The sequence below is a fragment of the Pollicipes pollicipes genome, unplaced genomic scaffold (genome assembly GCF_011947565.3).
Source record: "Pollicipes pollicipes isolate AB1234 unplaced genomic scaffold, Ppol_2.1 Scaffold_6849;HRSCAF=8115_pilon_pilon_pilon, whole genome shotgun sequence".
NCBI classification, from domain to species: domain Eukaryota; kingdom Metazoa; phylum Arthropoda; class Thecostraca; order Pollicipedomorpha; family Pollicipedidae; genus Pollicipes; species Pollicipes pollicipes.
The window spans coordinates 1-18,539 of NW_023596949.1; the positions used below are offsets into that span (position 1 = coordinate 1).

At 58.7% G+C, this 18,539-nt stretch overlaps 1 protein-coding gene and 1 long non-coding RNA gene across 2 annotated transcripts; both read right to left on the reverse strand.

Moving 5' to 3' along the window:
- Nucleotides 1-6,691: 6,691 nt before the first annotated feature.
- Nucleotides 6,692-16,342, reverse strand: LOC119108851 (golgin subfamily A member 5-like). The gene is made up of 12 exons (XM_037232395.1): nt 16,319-16,342; nt 15,879-15,974; nt 15,208-15,350; nt 14,648-14,823; nt 14,073-14,153; nt 13,279-13,352; nt 13,108-13,158; nt 12,720-12,770; nt 12,537-12,644; nt 9,945-10,052; nt 9,558-9,641; nt 6,692-6,718 (listed from the first exon to the last, which is right to left on the reverse strand). The coding sequence occupies exons 1-12, from the start codon at nt 16,340-16,342 to the stop codon at nt 6,692-6,694; spliced, it is 1,023 nt and encodes a 340-aa protein (XP_037088290.1).
- Nucleotides 16,343-16,390: 48 nt separating this feature from the next.
- LOC119108849 (uncharacterized) lies at nt 16,391-17,370 on the reverse strand. Its single transcript, XR_005095362.1, has 3 exons — nt 17,286-17,370; nt 16,808-16,955; nt 16,391-16,435 (listed from the first exon to the last, which is right to left on the reverse strand). It is a non-coding gene; the product is annotated as an uncharacterized LOC119108849 (long non-coding RNA).
- Nucleotides 17,371-18,539: the final 1,169 nt, after the last annotated feature.

An 18,539-nucleotide genomic window follows, 5' to 3' on the forward strand; every position in this document is an offset into this window, starting at 1 on the left:
GGCCATATGGCTGCTATGGGGCATTTGTTCCGATGACATCTGCAATGGAGCCACCAGCTGTACCCCCACCCCCCAACATCCGGCTCGTCCGGACTTACGATCAGGGGCCAGAAAGGTTATCTGGAGGTGGTAAGAAAAGGTCCAGCCCGCAGCGCCGGGGCCGCAAATTTCGGCCAGGGAGGCCTTTACGCCGATCGGGGGCCCCCCCTGAATTGATGAGGGCATTCTTTGTCGGTTAGGCACCACCAGTTACCAACAGTCGGTACTTAACACCAGTACCGAAAGTGTCCGTCTAGGCCCTGGGGACCCAACAGGGCCCGGCCTTGTCCCTGCTCTCCCAAGTAGTGACAAGGTCGTTGTCCAATATTTGCATTCGTCGGAGCCCCTGAAATAATGAGGGACACTTGTGTCGGCCAGGGGCCCAAAACCAAAAGTGCCAAACAGGGAGTCTGTGTCTGCAAGGTGCCCAGCGTCAGACGAAGGAACATTTGCTGAGCAGGACACAGACGGGGCCCTGAATGCCAGGGGGTCCCTCGCTGTGGCCAGGGTCCTGGACACCCAAAGGATGCATGCAAACTTATGACAGAGGTCGCAATGAGACAGTGGAAGGGCCCAGTGTCAGTCAGGGGCTCTCCATCCCATTTCAGCCAGTATCCCGTAAAGTCGGACAGGATTCCAAATGATTTGACTCCCTGAGGCGATACGGGACCGTTTTTGCGTCAAAGAGGGCCCTGCATCCATCCGGGGGAAATTTCCTGGGTCAGAGAGTTTTCCGCTTCAAGAAATGGTCAGGTGAATCCTTATAAGGGCCTCCAGATGACCAGGTTGAGAGTGACTGACTGACTGACTGGTGTGGTGAGTGAGTGCGTGAGTGCGTGAGCGCGTGAGCGCGTGAGTGCGTGAGTGAGTGCGTGAGTGAGTAGTGCGTGGAGTGCGTGAGTGAGTGAGTGAGTGAGTGATAGAGAGAGAGAGAGAGAGAAGATAGAGAGAGAGAGAGAGAGAGAGAGAGAGAGAGAGAGAGAGAGAGAGAGAGAGAGAGAGAAGAGAGAGAGAGAGAGACAGAGACAGAGACAGAGACAGAACAGAGACAGAGACAGAGACAGAGACAGAGACAGAGACGAGAGACAGAGACAGAGACAGAGACAGAATACGAGACAGAACAGAGACATAGACAGAGACAGAGACAGAGACAGAGACAGAGACAGAGACAGAGACAGAGACAGAGACAGAGACAGAGACACATAGACAGAGACAGAGACAGAGACAGAGACGAGACAAGACAGAGACAGAGACCGAGACAGAGACAGAGACAGAGACAGCGATACAGAGACAGAGACAGAGACAGAGACGAGACAGATACAGAGACAGACAGAGACAGAGACAAGACAGAGACAGAGACAGATACCGAGACAGAGACAGAGACAGAGACAGAGACAGAGACAGAGACAGAGACAGAGACAGAGACAGACAGAGACATAGACAGAGACAGAGACAGAGACATAGACAGAGACAGAGACAGAGACAGAGACCGAGACAGAGACAGAGACAGAGACAGACAGACAGAGACAGAGACAGAGACAGAGACAGAGACAGAGACAGAGACAGACATAGACAGAGACAGAGACAGAGAGAGACAGAGACAGAGACAGAGACAGAGACAGAGACAGAGACATACAGAGACAAGAGACGAGACAGAGACAAGAGACAGAGACAGAGACAGAGACAGAGACAGAGACAGAGACAGAGACAGAGACAGAGACAAGACAGACAGAGACAGAGACAGAGACAGAGACAGATACAGAGACAGAGACAGAGAGACAGAGACAGAGACAGAGACAGAGACAGAGACAGAGACAGAGACAGAGACAGAGACAGAGACGAGACAGAGACGAGACAGAGACAGAAGAGAGAGAGAGAGAGAGAGAGAGAGAGAGAGAGAGAGAGAGAGAGAGAGAGAGAGAGAGAGAGAGAGAGAGAGAGAGAGAGAGAGAGAGAGAGAGAGAGAGGAGAGAGAGAGAGAGAGAGAGAGTGGTCAGAGAGTCTTCCCTTCCCGGAAGACTCCGGGGGGCGGCTCGCAACACCGCCCTCCCCGCGACCTCGGGCCGGCGCGCTGCACCACGCAGTCCGCCAGACTCAGCCGCGGGACGGAAGGCATCGGCTGGAGCGCTACACCAGCGGCCGTAACAGATCACGGCAAGGCCTCCGAGGACCGCGACAGTCCGGTAGGGTGGCGAGCTCAGGACGAGTTGACTTTAGCGAGGTCCTTGCGAATCATTTCTCCGTGTGCTGTCTTCCCACTTGTGCTGTCTTCCCACTCCCCACTGGAATGACGCCGTCAACACCGCACTGCAAATTCATCAACCGGTGGGCTAATAAAGCAACCTCAGTTGGGTTATGTGCATGAACGAAGCGTTTAAAGTATTAGATTGGGTGAGGCTGTGCATTTTGTCGCGTTTTTAACTATGACATTGATGAGAGAAAAGATTGTGTTACAAATCAAGGATCCGAAATTTTGTTCATTTCGCCCTCTCTAAACGTGTGGATTATTTGTTTCAAACGGCTTCATGCGTGATATTTAGGCGTCTGTGCCTTCTAGAAGCCATTCAGTTTGGCCAAATCTCGTGAGAGTGAAAAAAAAAACGGTAAATCACTTACTTTGCTCGAAGTCCACCTTCATTCATGATGCCGGCGGCTTATGGTGCGCACTGGTCGGAAACATTTTTGGAGTGCGTTATGGTTTATGCCAGTGCAGAGTTGAGCGAACATGAGGTGAAACGTGATGATACACGGAATGTCGGCATTGGAGATTGTTGAACAACGCGCGCTGCGACTACATGACATGGGATATCTGGTTTGCCACCAAACATTCTGGTAAACCGAAATCGTGCGCTTTTGTTCTTGAGTGTTGAGAGTTCCCTGAGCCCTTTTATTCTTGAGTTGCTCTTGAGTGTTCTTGGCTGTTCTCAACTATTCAACTGGTTAGTGATTGGGCTTCGGTCAAACAGAACGGAAATGCTTAACTTCTGAGTTGCCGGCTTCTGAATTTATGGCTTATCAGATGCACCAAGTGCATTCAACGCTGGTTTGAACACCTCCAGTCATTTGTTTACGACGAACAGAGTGTCTGGCTGCATTGGACCGGGCAACCAGCACTGGCGTGGTGCGGATTGTGCGACCACATGCAAATTAAAAGTGTGCTGTATTTTTGTCACAAAATGCACCAATTTAGTGCGGGATACTTGGATCGTTGCGTTCCAGCTTCTCCTGACCATGAACCACTTTTAGATTATGATATAGTTCGGCTGGTACGGGGATCGGGAACGGATAGCTTGCGTAATATTTGCTGTGGTCCAAAATAAAACGCAAATGAATTGCCGGCTTACCTCGTACGCTGATGATTATTTCGGGCAAATGACGAGGTCCATCACAAACCACCTTGTGACCTGTCAGGGAGCTCAATTCAATTACTGGAATCGGCAAGTTCCTGCATAACAATGATTGGCTGCAAACAAACTCATTCAACTAACAGTTACTGGCAATTTATCTGTAGCTAAATCACTCATTATCTAACACACTTTCCACATACAATCAAGATCTGCCTATCTCCCGGACATACAGGACCGTCTACAGCATATCGACCGCCGCTAGGCGCTGCTGTGCAAGCACCGACAGCTTACTATAAACAAACGCATTTACTTCGCCTCGCGGCCGAGTAGGGAATGGGCCCGTGTCATGATGTCATACGTAAGGAATGGACTCATCTCGGAGTAATTGGCTATGAAAAAAACAGGCTCCGCGCAAGCTAACTGTGGGCGCAACGGCGGGTCCAGGCACAGAGAAAGTACGTTTGATTGGGTACCGAAGTCGTATGAGAAGCCGCGCGCCTATGAGAAGCCTCCTCTGGATTGGACGGACCAGGACAAAGGACGGAGCGAAGTTGTATAACCCAGGACGCTGAGCCCTCAAAGGTACCGCCCTGACAGTCGAGGCTGGGCCAGCGGCACGGATCACAAGGCGCAATATCTTGCCACAGGTCAAGTGTGACGGGTGGGACTCAACTGCTCTGATAATGACATCATTGACGTCAATGCCCAATGCTGACGTCAGGAGGAGAAGACAAGCTTCAGGCAGGACTGAAACGTCGAGCAGGACGGACAGACGTCAGGTAAGCATGCATCGGACAGCCAAGACTAATATCAGGCAGGGATGACAGACGCCAGCCAGGGATGGCGAAGATCAGGCAATGAATGATAAAGGTAAGGGAAGGAATGCCAGACGTCAGAAGGCAGACATGCCGGGAAGACATCATAGACGCCAGACGCCCGTTATGCAGGATGGCGGGCGTTCGGCATACGTACATCAAGCAGGCGTCGCTGACTCCCGCTCCTGGACAACAGGTCAAGTGGAGATAAAAGTCGAGTGACAAAAATCAAACGAAACAATCGTGCGAAAATGGCGGAAGGTGATAAAAGTCGAATATGAAAAAGTCGGGAGGACAAACAGTCGACAGGGATAAAGAACGGAATACATAGTGGTAAGGATAAATCAGATAAGTTTAAGTTGTCGCGTATAAGTTTCTGCAGTAGAAGTAGGGTCGTATATAAGTAATGACTGCGTCTGTTTTTGCCCGTAGAGGTAATGACGAGGATAAGTTCCCGCAGCACAAGTGTTGTCACGTACCCCTAGTGTCGTGTTTAAGCAATGTCGTAGCACTTCTGCCGGAGCGAGCTCTTTTTTTTTAGCAAAACTATCGTGAAACCGCCCTCACATTTACTGGGCCTGGCCTGACCGGAAGGTCGCTGCTTGATCGGAGGGCACATCGACAAACTCTGGCAGCCTGGCATAGTTCGAATCATTCAGAACTAGGCTACCAATTGTTCCATGACTCTATTGAAGGCCAACTCGCGTGACGCGTCTTCTCCGCCATATCCACCGCTGCCTGCCCTGCCGCAGGGAGGTTCTCGTGCCGGCATTGCCCAAGCACTGAATTCTGCTCGCGCCCGAGCATGAGTTGGCGCCCGATTTAGAAATGTTGCAAGGCGGGGAATCGCTGCGTGCACATGACATGAATGCGGGAACATCATCATTGCTTTAAACGATCTGAACGGCGTCGTTTCCTGCCGCATGAGTTGGGCGGACCTCTCTCCGCCCCGCTCCGGTCCCTGATGGAGCCGACACGTGGCGCCCAGAAGGGCCGGCCGTCCGCGGAGCCAGCCGACGCGGCCCGGCCCGACGGCGACGCCGCGAGCACGACACGGAGAGCTTCGAGGACCTCCTGCGACAGACGTGCGGCAGCCGGCCGCTGGCAGACGCCGCTTGCTGGCCTACATGTCGCTGCTGAAGTGGCTCATCCTGCCGTTCTTCTCCATGTCGATGATGTTCATCGGCGCGACGCCGCCGTTCAAGTGCGCCGACGGCTTCGACCGCGAACGTCACGTACGCCTCGATGCCGGCAGCCGCCCAGCGCTGCCCACCCACCCAACGCGAGCGCCGCCTGCCGACGCTGGGTGTTCGACCGGTCCGCTGTACGAGTCGACGGTGGTGACGGAGTGGGCGCTGGTGTGCGGTCGCAAGCGCTGTTGTCGCTGCTGCAGTCGCTGCTGATGCTGGCGGCCTGTTAGGCGCCGTGGCTGACGGCCAGCTGGTGGACCGCTTTCGGTCGGCGGCCCGTCTTCCTGCCGGCCATGCTGCTGATCGTGCTGATGGCCTTCACGTCGGCGCTGGCCACCAACTACGCACTGTTCGCCGCCTGCCGGCTACTCAGCGGACTGGCCATGGCTTTGATGATCGGCAGCCAGTACGTGCTGGTCACCGAGCTGGGCGGCATCGACCAGCGCGCACGCTACAGCGCGTTCACGCTCCTGCCGTTCCCGGTGGGCACGGCGCTGATGGCGGCGCTGTCCTATGCCGTGCGTAACCGCCGGCTCCTGCAGCTGGTCTACGCCGTGCCCTGTCTGGCGCTGCTGCCGAACATCTGGCTCATGCCCGAGTCGCCGCGCTGGCTGCTCATGCGCGGCCGGCCAACCCGAGGCCTACGACGTGCTGGCGGCGGCCGCCCGCTGGAACGGCGCCCGCCATGCCGCCGCGGGACGTCGTGCTGAAAATGATGACGCGGGTACAGTTTGGCAAGCCGGCGCCAGAGGCGCGATACCGGCGGGCCGCTGCAGCCGGCTCCTCAGCCAGCTGCTGCAGCTGATCAGGACGCCCCGTATGCGGCGCAATACACTGGTCAGCGCCTTCGTCTGGTTCGTCGTCGCCGGCGCGTACTTCGGCATCGCGTTCGACATGACGCAGCTGAGTCGGCAGCCGCACCTGGCCGGCGTGCTCCTCGGCCTGCTCAATCTGCCCTGCCATCCTCTACTTCCCCATCATCGACCGGCTGGGCCGCCGCGGGCCCACGGCCGCCTCTGCTTGTTCTCTCAGCCGCCGCCATGCTCGTCATCTTCGCCGTAGCCATCCGCCGGTGCGGCTGGCGTTCGGCCTGGTCGGCCAGCTCAGCGTCAGCATGGCGTTCAACATACTGTTCGCTTACTCGCCCCGAGTACCATGCCAACGTGCGCGCGTGCTTGTCGGGTTCGGCGTGTGCCAGGTGGCGCTGCGGCTGGGCGCCACGGTCTCAGCCGTTCGTGGTGGGACCTGTGTGAGCGAGCTGCAGGCCAGCGCGCCGTCCAGCCGTGTTGGTGCCGCCACGCTATTGGCCGGTCTGGCCACGTTGCTGCTGCCGGAGACGCACGGCGCCCGGTCTGCCCGACTCGGTGGCCGACGTGGAGGGAAGGGGCGGCGCGGCGTCGTCCGTCCGGCACGGCGTCGACGGCGGACCGGCCAGGCCGGTGCCATCCGTCGGGCACGGCGCCGACGGCGGACCGGCCAGGGCCGCCCGCCGACGGAGGTGCGTGCGGACCGTGCGCCGCAGAGACAGCGGACGAGCTACAGTCGACGTGATCCAGTGGCCTGCAGCGCTGGGAGCTACGGAGTGTGGGCCTCTGTCGGACCAGTAGATTGGGCTCGGGACCTGACCAGCCCACGACCAGCAGGGGTGCGCCGCTCGGCGTCCGAAGCGACGCCTGTCACACTGGGCGCGAGGAGCTCGCACTGTTGCGCTCGACCAGCTCGAGCGCCCTGCGATATGACTCCAAATACGAATATGGTCGAAAGCATGGAATGCACCAACATGTGGGAAGGTGGCACTGTCTTCATGAGCGTTTTGGATTTACAGCCAGGAAGCTAAGGCCCTTTCACATCTTACTGACTGGCTACAGAGCCCTCTGCACATTATGCAGTCGTCAGCTGTTGCGCCCCAGAGGTGTCCCATTTAAGCCCGCACGCCCCGTAAAGCGAGAATAAAAAGAGCTCGAAAGTGGTGCAGGGCCTCTGCAAATGTAATGGTACCAAACTTGACAAACCGTATTTCCGGAATCATTAGCAACACCCTGGCACAGTGGCACAAGGCAATCCTATTTGATCTTGATCCACCTCCTATATTGTGACAAATATCTTCGCCTGTAAAGTTGTTTTCGAAATTTTAAGATAAAGTGTTAATTTCGGTTATTCATGCTGCCTCCGTCGCCTCCGTCGGGGGAGGGGGGGGGGGGGCTGTTGCTCGTAACGATCCTGAGCGATAGTGCAGACACATTTACGGGGCGCGGGTGAAAGCCAGAGGTGTGCACACATCCTTCAACAGTTCATCCGTCATATCACTGAAATAATCTTTCAACGGATATTAACGATTTTGTTGACGCCAACGCCTATTCACAAAATCGCTAACTTTCATGGAATTTTCGCCCTTTAAATGGAGTGTTCCACATTTGTATCGGGGTTTTTGAATGAATTGGCCACTTCGAAGATTATTCTATGCAGATCATAATCCTGCCCCTTCTAAAGGCCCTAAAGACTCCTAGTTTTGAGGTAAACGGCCGCGACAGATGTGTAAACTATTTCAAAGTCATTCAGGTATGCATACCACCATAGAACACGAAATTCGAATCCTGCAATTTCATAGGTCATTCCAATTCACCTGCCCTCGGACAAGCGCGGACGTCGCGAGGATTTTCAGATATAGCGAGAGTAATGAAAAGATAATCCGGCCCGGATCTAGTTTGGAATACAGCCCTTTCGATCACACATCGCCATTTCAGAGCAGTGCGAAGAATAAAGAAAAATGATTGCCGGTGGGGCAAACTAGCATGCGTTTGAGGGAGGGAGCCAACCGCTAAGCTTTCACCCTCGCATGTGCGCTAAGTATCCGGCTGCGGCCCGCCTCCCACGGGACCTCTCGGCTCACTCGCAGCTAACGCATGCAGCCTACCCCAGACAATCAACCACACACGACGATACAAAGAAGATGGAGATGAGGACGAATGCGACGGGGATCAAGTTTTTCATTCTACATAATATAAAAAGTTGGACATGATAGCCAGTTATTACGGAAACTAGACATATAATCGAATAACTCCAGAATGGCGTCATGATCGAGTATGTGAATACAAGTACACATCTTAAACTCACGAATAACTACGCAAGAACATCGCGAGAAAAGGCCAAAACACGAGCACACAACGGTATCTGGTTCAGCACACTTCCAGCACCTCCACCGCCACCTCTCGAGATTGGAATACTATAAGAGAGTGCTACGACGGCAATTTCGGACGGCTAGTTTGGCGGCACCTCGTCATACAAACGTTCCAGTACGCAGCCAAACAATGACGGTCTAGAGCAGTCATCTACAATTAGAGTATACCTAATAGGTATCAGGGAGCTTACTCCATATCTCATGTTTCCTTCAAAATCTTCAAATTTCGAACAGTTCCTTTCACTTAGACATCGTTTCGAACACTCCCTTTAACTTAGAGATCGTCAAGTTTTTCCGGCATATTTTCGATTGCGTATAGAGTGTTACGCTTTGCATAAGCGGTAGGTGGGGTTCCTTCGCGTGGGGGATTCAAGGGCTTGAGCCTTGGGGCATGAGCTATGGGGAAAACGCTGGCTGGTGTTGAGTTTCATGGTGACACGCATGGTGGTGGGCTGGGCTCTGCATTCTGGTACCAGGGGCCAGGGGCGCTCCGCCTTCTAACTCCCCTCCGTCTAAATAGGAAACTACATCCTGTACGACTAGCTAAGCTGAGTATCCTATTATCTGGCAACTGTATTCATTACTCTCGACCGTCATTGTTTTAAGGAACGCACCCAACGTACCCGCACCACACGCACGCACGCACGCACGCACGCACGCGCGCGCGGGCACACACACACACACACACACACACACACACACACACACACACACACACACACCACACACCACACACACACACACACACACACACACACACACACCGGCATTATGTGTTTTTATGAACACAATTGGTTACCAGAAGTGCTTACGGGTTTACTTCGCTACGCGACGGAGCTGACGCTGAGCACACATAGAGAGATCTGCGGCGACCGGCCGGGCCTGCACCCACCTGCAGCTGGGCGTCACTGTCCAGCGTCAGCCGCTGGCAGCGGTGCAGCTCGGCCTCCTGCGCGCGCCGCGCCGTCTCCTGCTGGGCGGCGCGCGCCTCCACCGTCTCCAGGCTGTGGCGCAGCGCGCGTCGCTCCTCCTCCTGCTGGCTCTCCTGGCTGCGCAGCATGCCCAGCTTGTCCTGCGCGGGCCGCCAGCACCGGGTCACACGGGCAAGGGAAGGAGGTGGGGTGGGGGGGGGGGGGCGTCACTGGTCATGGCTCGGTGCTGCGCGCGGGCCACCGTCGTGACACGCCGATGGAGGGTGGTGTGCTGCCTGCCTGATCATCTCCGCGGCGCCGGCACGCGCACACCACAAAGAGACGGCCGGACCCGCAGCTCGGTGCGCAGCCAGCCTCACAGGCTTCAACGAACAAGTCGGCCGGCGGACTGCAGTGAGTAGCGCCGCCCAGACACCAGTGCGCAGTCCGTCCAGCAGCCTCACCTCCAGCACCTCCTTCTCCAGCTGAAGCTTGGTGTTGGCCGTCTCGAGCCGCACCAGCCGTTCCTGCAGGGCCTTGGTTTCGCGCTCCCGCTTCTTGTTGGCCTCCTCCTGACATGTGGGGGAGAGAGAGAGCGGGGCTGGTCAGCGAGGCGCACACCCTCCAGCGGCGGGAGGACCGCCTGCCACCCGACCAGTGATCAGCCGGGACGATCAGCCGATGGACCGCCCAAGCCAGGCTCGGCGGCACCACATGGTCAAGCGGAAGCGCACATGGTTAAGCGGAACACGCAAACTGGCGAATGACCGCGCGCCATGTGAAACAGCTGACAGCAGGGGGACAATGCGAGTAACAAGGTGACGATACCTGGCACCGATACTGAGGCAATGCAATGACAAACGCACTCCAAATTTTTCGCACCTTTCGCTTGTACCAGAGCTTTTATATGCGAAGCACAGCTTGCTATGTGTGCTGCCAACCCCCAGTGATTGAAATTGCAGTTCGGAAAATAATTTTCCCCCAGCCTTCCCGCAAGCCCGGACTACGGACGGACTTTGGCGCCATGCAGTGCGGCAGCGTGACGGCTCCGTCCGGCGCCAGAACGGCCGGCGGCGTGGGCACACGGGCGGGCGGCGGGAGTGAGGAGAGAGTGAGGAGAGAGGGCGGCGCCGGGGAGTGACGTCAGCCCGACAGGGGACGCCGGCAGCGGCCGCGCACCTGACTGCCGGCCTGGGCGCGGCCGGCGGCCAGCTGGGTCTCCAGGAGGCGGCGCTGTGCCTGCGCGGCGGCCAGCTCCTGCTGCGCCCGCTCCAGCCGCTGCTGCGCCTGCCGCTGTCCGGTACCGCGCTCCTCCAGCTCCGTCTCCAGGCTCTGGCAGCGCGCCGTCGCCTCGTCCTGGGCATGAAGCTGCGGTTAGCGATGGCGGGGGTGGCGGCCGCGCTGGGCTGTACACGCACGTGGTGGCACGCGGGGAATGGACACGATGCCTCGCCAATGCCGAACACCACGGCCACGCGGGTCAACCGTATGCTCACCAAAAGATGCGCTCAGAGCTGTAAAACGCGACAGAAACTGAGCATGCACAATGACCGCGTGGCGGTAAACACACACACGGCCCCAGCTGAAGTCCTCAGCACGTTTTCTAGTTCAGACCACCGCACGGCTGCTCCCACCAGTCGCAAGTCATCTGGTCGGCGTGATGGCGGCGGCGTGACGCCCCGGGCGCGGCCTCACCCGCTGCCGCTCCACACGCGCCACCTGCTGCATCAGATCCTTCAGGCCCTGGCGCACAAACTCCGGGTCGACGTCGACGGCGTTGGGCGGCGGGCCGGCCGGCGCCGCGTCCAGCAGGTCGGCTGACCCTGCCGCCGAGACGGATCGGGTCAGGTGACGACACACTGAGCCATGGAGCGTCTGATCTATTCCGCCGGCGTTCTCGTTAATTCGTCTGCATCATCTGTTTCGGTCTGACTCCCTGTTTTCTTTCTCCAGTAGAGCAGGGGCCCACAGCCATAAAGAGCGACATTTGAGCCTCTACTCAGCTTCGGGTCTCGTAGTAGATCGTGGATTACGACTCCTGGCTCTCCACTCGCAGCACCACCGATCCGTCCAAGTAGGGGGGGGGGGGGGCAGCCGGGAACACGCCCGGGGTCACCACGGGGTCGGGGTCGGAGGTAGACGGAGCGGTACGTACCAGCGGAGGGAGTCGGGTCCGGCGGGGGACTGCTCTTCCATCGAGATAATCAGAGAGCAAAGCTCGTCTTGAGTGATGGACAGATTCGGGCTCTCTACGTCTAAAACCAAATATATACACATTCAACGTCTAAAACCAAATACACATACACATTCATCCATCACTAAAAAAAAACTCCAATGAAAACGGGCACAGACTGGCAGCGAAGTCATGCATGGCTGGAAGCAAATCGTGCGACAAAAAAGGCCACAAACATAAGTAAACAGACAGCACTTCCGCACACACACAGCTGTATCGCAAAATAACAAAACGTGAGCTATTAGCAACACTCGGCACGGTGGAGCCGCGCCCCTCTGCGTGTGGTGGTGCCCAGGCGACGGTCTGCCGGCCGGCAGTGCGTGCGGCGCCTGACCTGCGGTGGCGGGCGGAGCAGGGCGCCGCCAGACCGGGCCGCCACCGTTGCCGCCGCCGTCCAGCCGCATGCCGACCACGCGCCGCAGCGACGAGTACAGGGCGGCCAGCTTGTGCTCCAGGTCACGGCGGGTGGCCTCCTGGCGGCCGACCTGACCCTCCAGCGTCTCCGCCCGGCCCTCGGCCGACAGCAGCTTCAGCTGCGGCGCCACAGCCACAACAACGTCAACGGTCGGGAAACAGCCGCACCAGACAGCGCCAGCCAGCCAGCGGTGGACAGATCATGAACTAAACCTGCCGGACAGGCCTGGACTCCGGGAGCGCGGCGTTACAGCCGATGGCGACATGAACCCAGCCCATGCTGCGACCGGCTGTGTTAAATTTCTTAGCTTAGTCCAATCGTTGGTTGTCGACGGTGCTCCAAGCACAACTCCACGCAAACACCGCATCACCTGCAGTGCAGTCGAACCGCCAGGCTAAAGTCACGGGCCCAGGCCACCAGGCGCACCTTGAGGTCGGTGGCCTCCTGGCTGGAGGCGCTCAGTCGGATCTCGAGGTTCTCCTTGTCCTCCTCGAGCCGGTGACCGGTGGCGCGGCACTCCTCCAGGGCGGCCGAGAGGTCCCGCTCCCGCCAGCGCGCCTTCTCCTGCAGCTCGGCCAGCCGCCGCTCGGCCTCGGCCAGCTGCTTCTGCAGGCCCTCTCGCACCGCCTCCAGGTCCCGCATCTGTGCAGAGCCGCACGGGCGACGGCAGCGTCACATCAGCTGGTGCGCTCCGAAAGCAGCGGTGAGGCCAGTGAACCATCAGTGACATCTGGGCTCGACCCCGCCTCACAATGATTTCAGGCAGTCGTCACTTCCAGGAAGGCAAAAAGAGATGCCTTGGAGCAAATGTTACTCCTTAATCCGGCTCAGTGCGGACCGGACACTGGAGCACGGAGGCCGTCCACGTAGTGGTGCCTGCTCATCAGACCATAGTGAATGACCACGGAGGGCCCGGCAGACCCAGCGCCCGACAAACGGCCCATCACCCATCCGAGCCGCAGCAGCGACAGCCGCCCACCTGGACCTGCAGGTTGTGGATGTCGTTCTTGTGCGTGTCGTTGGCGTCCTGCTGGCGCGCCAGCTGCTGCCTGCTGTCAGTCAGCTCGGTCAGCCGCTGCTGGTTGAGCAGCTGCAGCTGCTTGGCCTGGTGGCGCAGCTCCTGCAGCTCGCGCGTCGACTCCAGCTGCGCCCGCTCCAGGTCGCGCAGCTGGGTGCGCAGCTCGTGGCTCTGTTTGGCCGAGCTCTCCTGCGCGCCGTCCAGAACTGCGCAGCGCGCCGGTGTCACGTGACGGGAGACAGCACGGCTGGCGTTCGCGGCACCGTGACGTCACTCGCAATCTATCACCGAGGCCGTATGCCGGCAGACCCGGGCCGGTTCAGGGCCCTGACGTGACGGACGCGTGCCGCGCGGTACGGCGGACGGACAGTCAGACTAGAGTCGGGACCTTCTCCGTGGGTTCGCACCGGGGTGGTGCCAGGAAGCTGGCTGACCGATAGAACCGGGTCACGAGCCCGTTTGTGGCCAACCCCACCGGTCTCCGGAGGCCACAGTCCCATGTGTGGACAAATGCGGAACACGTCCATGTCTGTCATGATGTAACATATAGGATTACCGGCGGACTGCTATTCTCGGTAAGGGCTGGACCTGAGATCGCTGGTGTTGATTGCGGGATTACACATTATATTCCAGAAGCTGTGGCATTTTATACGCAGGCGTGATGCGTGAAAATTTACAGGTGATTGCAGCACAACGGCGGACATGTTTTGAACCAGGTGATAAGCGATACAAGTCAAATACACTTCACATATTTGGGTTATTTTGAATCCAGCTTCCTCATATCAAGCAGAAGGTTACCTACTGAACCAAAAACCCACTCACTGCTTATTCTCTGGTTGGCCTCGTCCAGGACCCGCTTGAGTTCACCCTTCTCAGCCTCGAGCCGTTTAATCTTGTCGCGCAGCTCGCCGTTAATGCCATCTAGCGTTGCCAGCTCATGTTCAGCCTCTGCAAAGCCCGCTTGGTGTCCGCCAAAGAGCGGTTGCAGTCAGCGTTTTGGGTCTCCACTGGAACGGAATACATACATGTGGAATAGAGGCACGAGGCTGAAAGTACCGAGCGCAAGTTAAGCAGAGCCACATTGTTGAATCAGCCGAAGACGAGTAGGTCCACTGGTGGATGATCATGTTTTAATGGCATTGCAATATCTTGCAGGCAGGGGCTCCCAAGCCCAGCGCATCTATAGGGCTCCTGCTTGCATCAAACCTAACATAAGATACCTTTCTAATGGATTATCAATGTGCCGTCACAGCGCACAGTGATGCGCCAGTGCACGATGCACTGATGCATTACGAGTGTCGTGCACTAGTTCACCACTGTAGCCGATCAGGATGAGCATACCACTGTACGCGCCGTCATCACTTTGATTTTCCCCCATCTCAGAATACCAATGCCCAATTTCAGCTCAGCCAAATGGATGTCCCACAAAACATGACCTCACAAAGGAGAGCACTGTTTCCCCCGGGCCCGCTAAGCAAAGCATATGTGACCCCCGCGGCACCTTCGCTCAGCTTGCGGTTGAGTTCGGTGAGGTCACGCTCCAGCCTATCGCGGTGCTCCTCCGTGACCTTGAGCTTGACCTTGACCTGGCCGTGCGCCGCGTCCGTCAAGTCACGCTGGCGCTGCGCGTCCAGGATCTGATGGGAGAGTGACGCCACCTCCTTCTCGTGGGTGATCCTGCCGGGGAGAGTACGGATATCGGCCTGCGAGGAACACTTAGCCCCACGGCAGCCGGGTACGCATACAAAACAGCGGCAGACCGCAGCAGAATACCGTCACATCTAGGGATCGCGTCACAAGACAGAGCCGCGGTGGCACATACCCATTCTTACTTGCCTCATTCGACGTCCACACACGAATCCACAACGCTGCCGGGCCTCAAGCAATCCACAACGCTGCAGCCCTCTCGCCGCTGTCCTGACATCGGCCTGTACAACATTCAAGATAGGCTCCAGCACAAGCTACGCGTTTCTGTCCGCATCTGATTACACCGCGCTATTCAGGAACCAAAGTCATCACCCAAATGCCGGCCTGTCCGCGGGCCCAGTACGCCGCCCTCACGCCTTGTCCTCCATCTGCGTGCGGAGCCGGGAGATGTCCGTGTGTAGGGCGCCGACGCTGGAGCGAGACAGCTGGCCGTGCGAGGAGGCCTCGCCCCGCAGCCGTTCCAGCTCGGCTCGGTGCTCCTCCAGCTGCTGCTGCGCCTGCTGCAGCCGCTGATGCACCGCCTGCTGCTCCTGCTGCGCTGCATACGGACAGTCCAAAGGTCGTCAGCGGCGGCGGCGGCGGCAGCGGTACGAGAAGGTAGAGCACGAGGATAAACTGGGACGCAGCGGGAGGAGCAGAGCACTGGAGCACAGACCGGTGAACATATCAGTAATGTCATAGAACAGGGGTCCAAACTACAGGAATAATGCCACAGCACAGGAATGCCTCAGCGCCAAGAGGGCTAGAGCACGTGGAAGATCAGGGCACAAGGCGACAAAGTTCAGGCATGCACAGCGCAGGGGCTCCTGAACACATGGCATAAATCACCGATGATCCAAAACACAGAGCATCGGTCTGCACAGTCATTTCAACTGGCACCGCGACTGACGGGTGTGATAAGAGGACGAGAAGGACAAAGGTCACACACCGAGCGTCAGCGCCTGCTGCTTGCTCTCCTCGGCCGCCAGCAGCTGCGCCTCGCCGGCGCGCGCCTGCTGCGCCAGCTCGCGCTGGAGCGCCTGCACCTGCTGCTTCTTCTGGCCGAGCAGGTCGTCCTGCTCGCGGCTCCAGGCGTGTGCCGACTTCTGAAGCTGCGACTCCAGCGCACGCACCGCCTCCTCCTACCGCGGTGAGGGGTAAGGGGGGCGTCAGCGGCCACCGGCGCTCAGAGCTCGTCAGCGACGCCCCGGCGGAGCGGTCGCCACACCGAGGACCGGGACGTGGCGGTCGTCGGCGCGCAGCAGGACACACCGGCCAGACACGGTGCGAACAGCCTCCAGGGAGACCCTCAGACGTGGCTCCTCTGGCACGCGGGCGGATGAATGCTTCAGCGGACACCCAGCGTCTATCCTGTGCGCCCAAAAGCACGCGCGCGCGACGCGTTGCAGAAGGAGGTACCCTATACATAAATAGGCCGAAGGAGCACAAGAGAAGGGCCGAAAGAGAGAAGAAGTCACCTTCTCGCGCGTGAGCCGGGCCGCCTCCACATCGTGCTGGTGCTGCTGACTGGAGAGCAGACGGGCCTGCTCGGTGCGCGCCTCCAGCCTGCGCTGCAGCTCGTCACACTTCTCACGCAGCTGCCCTGTGGCCAACAGGCGACGACCGCTCAGCTCGGACAGGCGGTCACAAGGCGGGCTGGCCACGGAACGTCTGCCCTCATTACAACACACACCTCCCGCAGCCCCGGTGCAAGGTGACCGCCGTGACCGCGGGCAGACCAATCACGCAGGATGGACAAGCGTTTGTATTCGTTTCCTCCCAGACCCTCCTAGGTCGAGAATGTGAATGTTCTCAATTCAACGTCGGCTGCTACATCCGCCATACATTGCTTTACCGGCGCTCACAGTTTTAAAACACAGATGCCCATGTAGAATCAAAACACCTGAGACAGCACTCGGTATTTCTGTACTGTTGCCGGCAGCGCGCGCACCATTCGCACGACATCTCGACTCACCGCCCTCCTGGTCCATGTCCCGCCGGGCGAGGTTCAGCTGGTTCTGCACCTCCTCCCGCCGCAGGGTCAGCTGTTTGTTGTCCTTCTCCAGCTGCCGGCGCGCCGTCTCGGCTGCCTCCAGGGCGCAGCTCTTCTCGTAAAGTTGCATCTACCGACCCAGTTCACGTGTCATCCGGTATATTGTCCATGATGAATAAAGCTTCTAATGACATTCCGGCTCGTACGCCTTCCCGTGAACGTTTTCTCCCGTACACCTCTGCTTGAGCAGATCACGCCGCCGTCTTGAGGAGCAAGATCACGGCTCATCACAGCATTCTAAGACATACATCCATTTGAGCGACGCCGACAACTTGCTCCACTCCTTCGAGCCCTCAGCGACCGGCACCGTGAAGAGCTCGGTGCGCCTGTCGGCCATCGCCAGCGCAGTCTGCCTGCGACTGGAGCCTTCGGCCTGCGCCGTGCCGCCGCGCGCCGGTACCTCAGCGTGCTGACTCTCAGCCCTCACGGCGGCCAGCACCTCGCGCAGACTGGCTTGCTCCTTCTGCAGGGCCGCGTGGCGAGCCTGTGGAGCGGGCGGCGGTCAGACCGAGGCGTGCGCCCACCCGACACGGCGGCCGAGCGCCGCCAGACCTCGGCGCGGCTCCCTCACGACCGCACGGAGACGTCACAGGACCACCGAGCTCTGACCATACAGCGCCGGTCAGTTGGCCACCGCACGACACAGTGAGTACACGTCACATCGCGCGTCCAATTCGCTGCGCCGTTCCCCTGTCTCCGAGGGACAGCGAGTTCAGAACCTCACGCCTCTCTACCACCCCTCCCCCCCCCCCGAGGCGCCTTCTGTCCCGTCCCTCTGACGGACCTGCAGTTCGCCGGAAGCGCGCGCCAGCGTCTCGCGCTCGCTGGCCGTCCGGTTCATCTCGGCCTTGGCGCGCTCGTAGTCGAGTCTGGTGCGCGACAGCTCCTCCTGCTGGGCGGCACGCTGCCGCTCCAGCGCCGCCAGCCGGCTCTCCAGCTCCGACTGGTCGGCCAGCAGCTCAGACACCTGGTCATCCAGCTGAGGACAGGGGGGCCACGCAGCCGAGGTCACGCGGGGTCACGGAGCTGAGATCACACGGGGCCACGGGGCTGAGATCACACGGGGTCACGGAGCTGAGGTCACACGGGGTCACGGAGCTGAGATCACACGGGGTCACGGAGGTGAGGTCACACGGGGTCACGGAGCTGAGGTCACACGGGTCACGGAGCTGAGATCACACGGGGTCACGGAGCACAGATGTCACGGTCACACAGACGTTTGGCCATCGTCACGGTCGTCACGGGCCGTTTGGCCATCCCGTTGCTGGCACAGGTCATGTCAGGTCGGGCGAGGAGCTGAAGGATCACGAGCTCACACATCTGGTCAGGCGCTCGAAGACACGGGTCGTGTCAGGTGACGGAGCTGAGGTCAAACGGTAGAAACCGTACATACACCACACTCACGGAGGCTGGAACCCCACACCATCAGCTCAGCTGAGGCAGCAAACGCGCACTTAAGTGTTGCAGCGGGCGCGGTTCGGACAAGCCTGGTGCGGCTCGGATGAGACTGACGCGGCTCGGACGAGCCTGACGCGGTTCGGACAAGCCTGGTGCGGCTAGGACGACCCTGGCGCGGTTCGGACGAGCCTGGCGCAGTACTGACCTTGTCCCGCTGCTGCTCGCTCTGCGTCAGACTGTCCTGCAGCGACAGTCG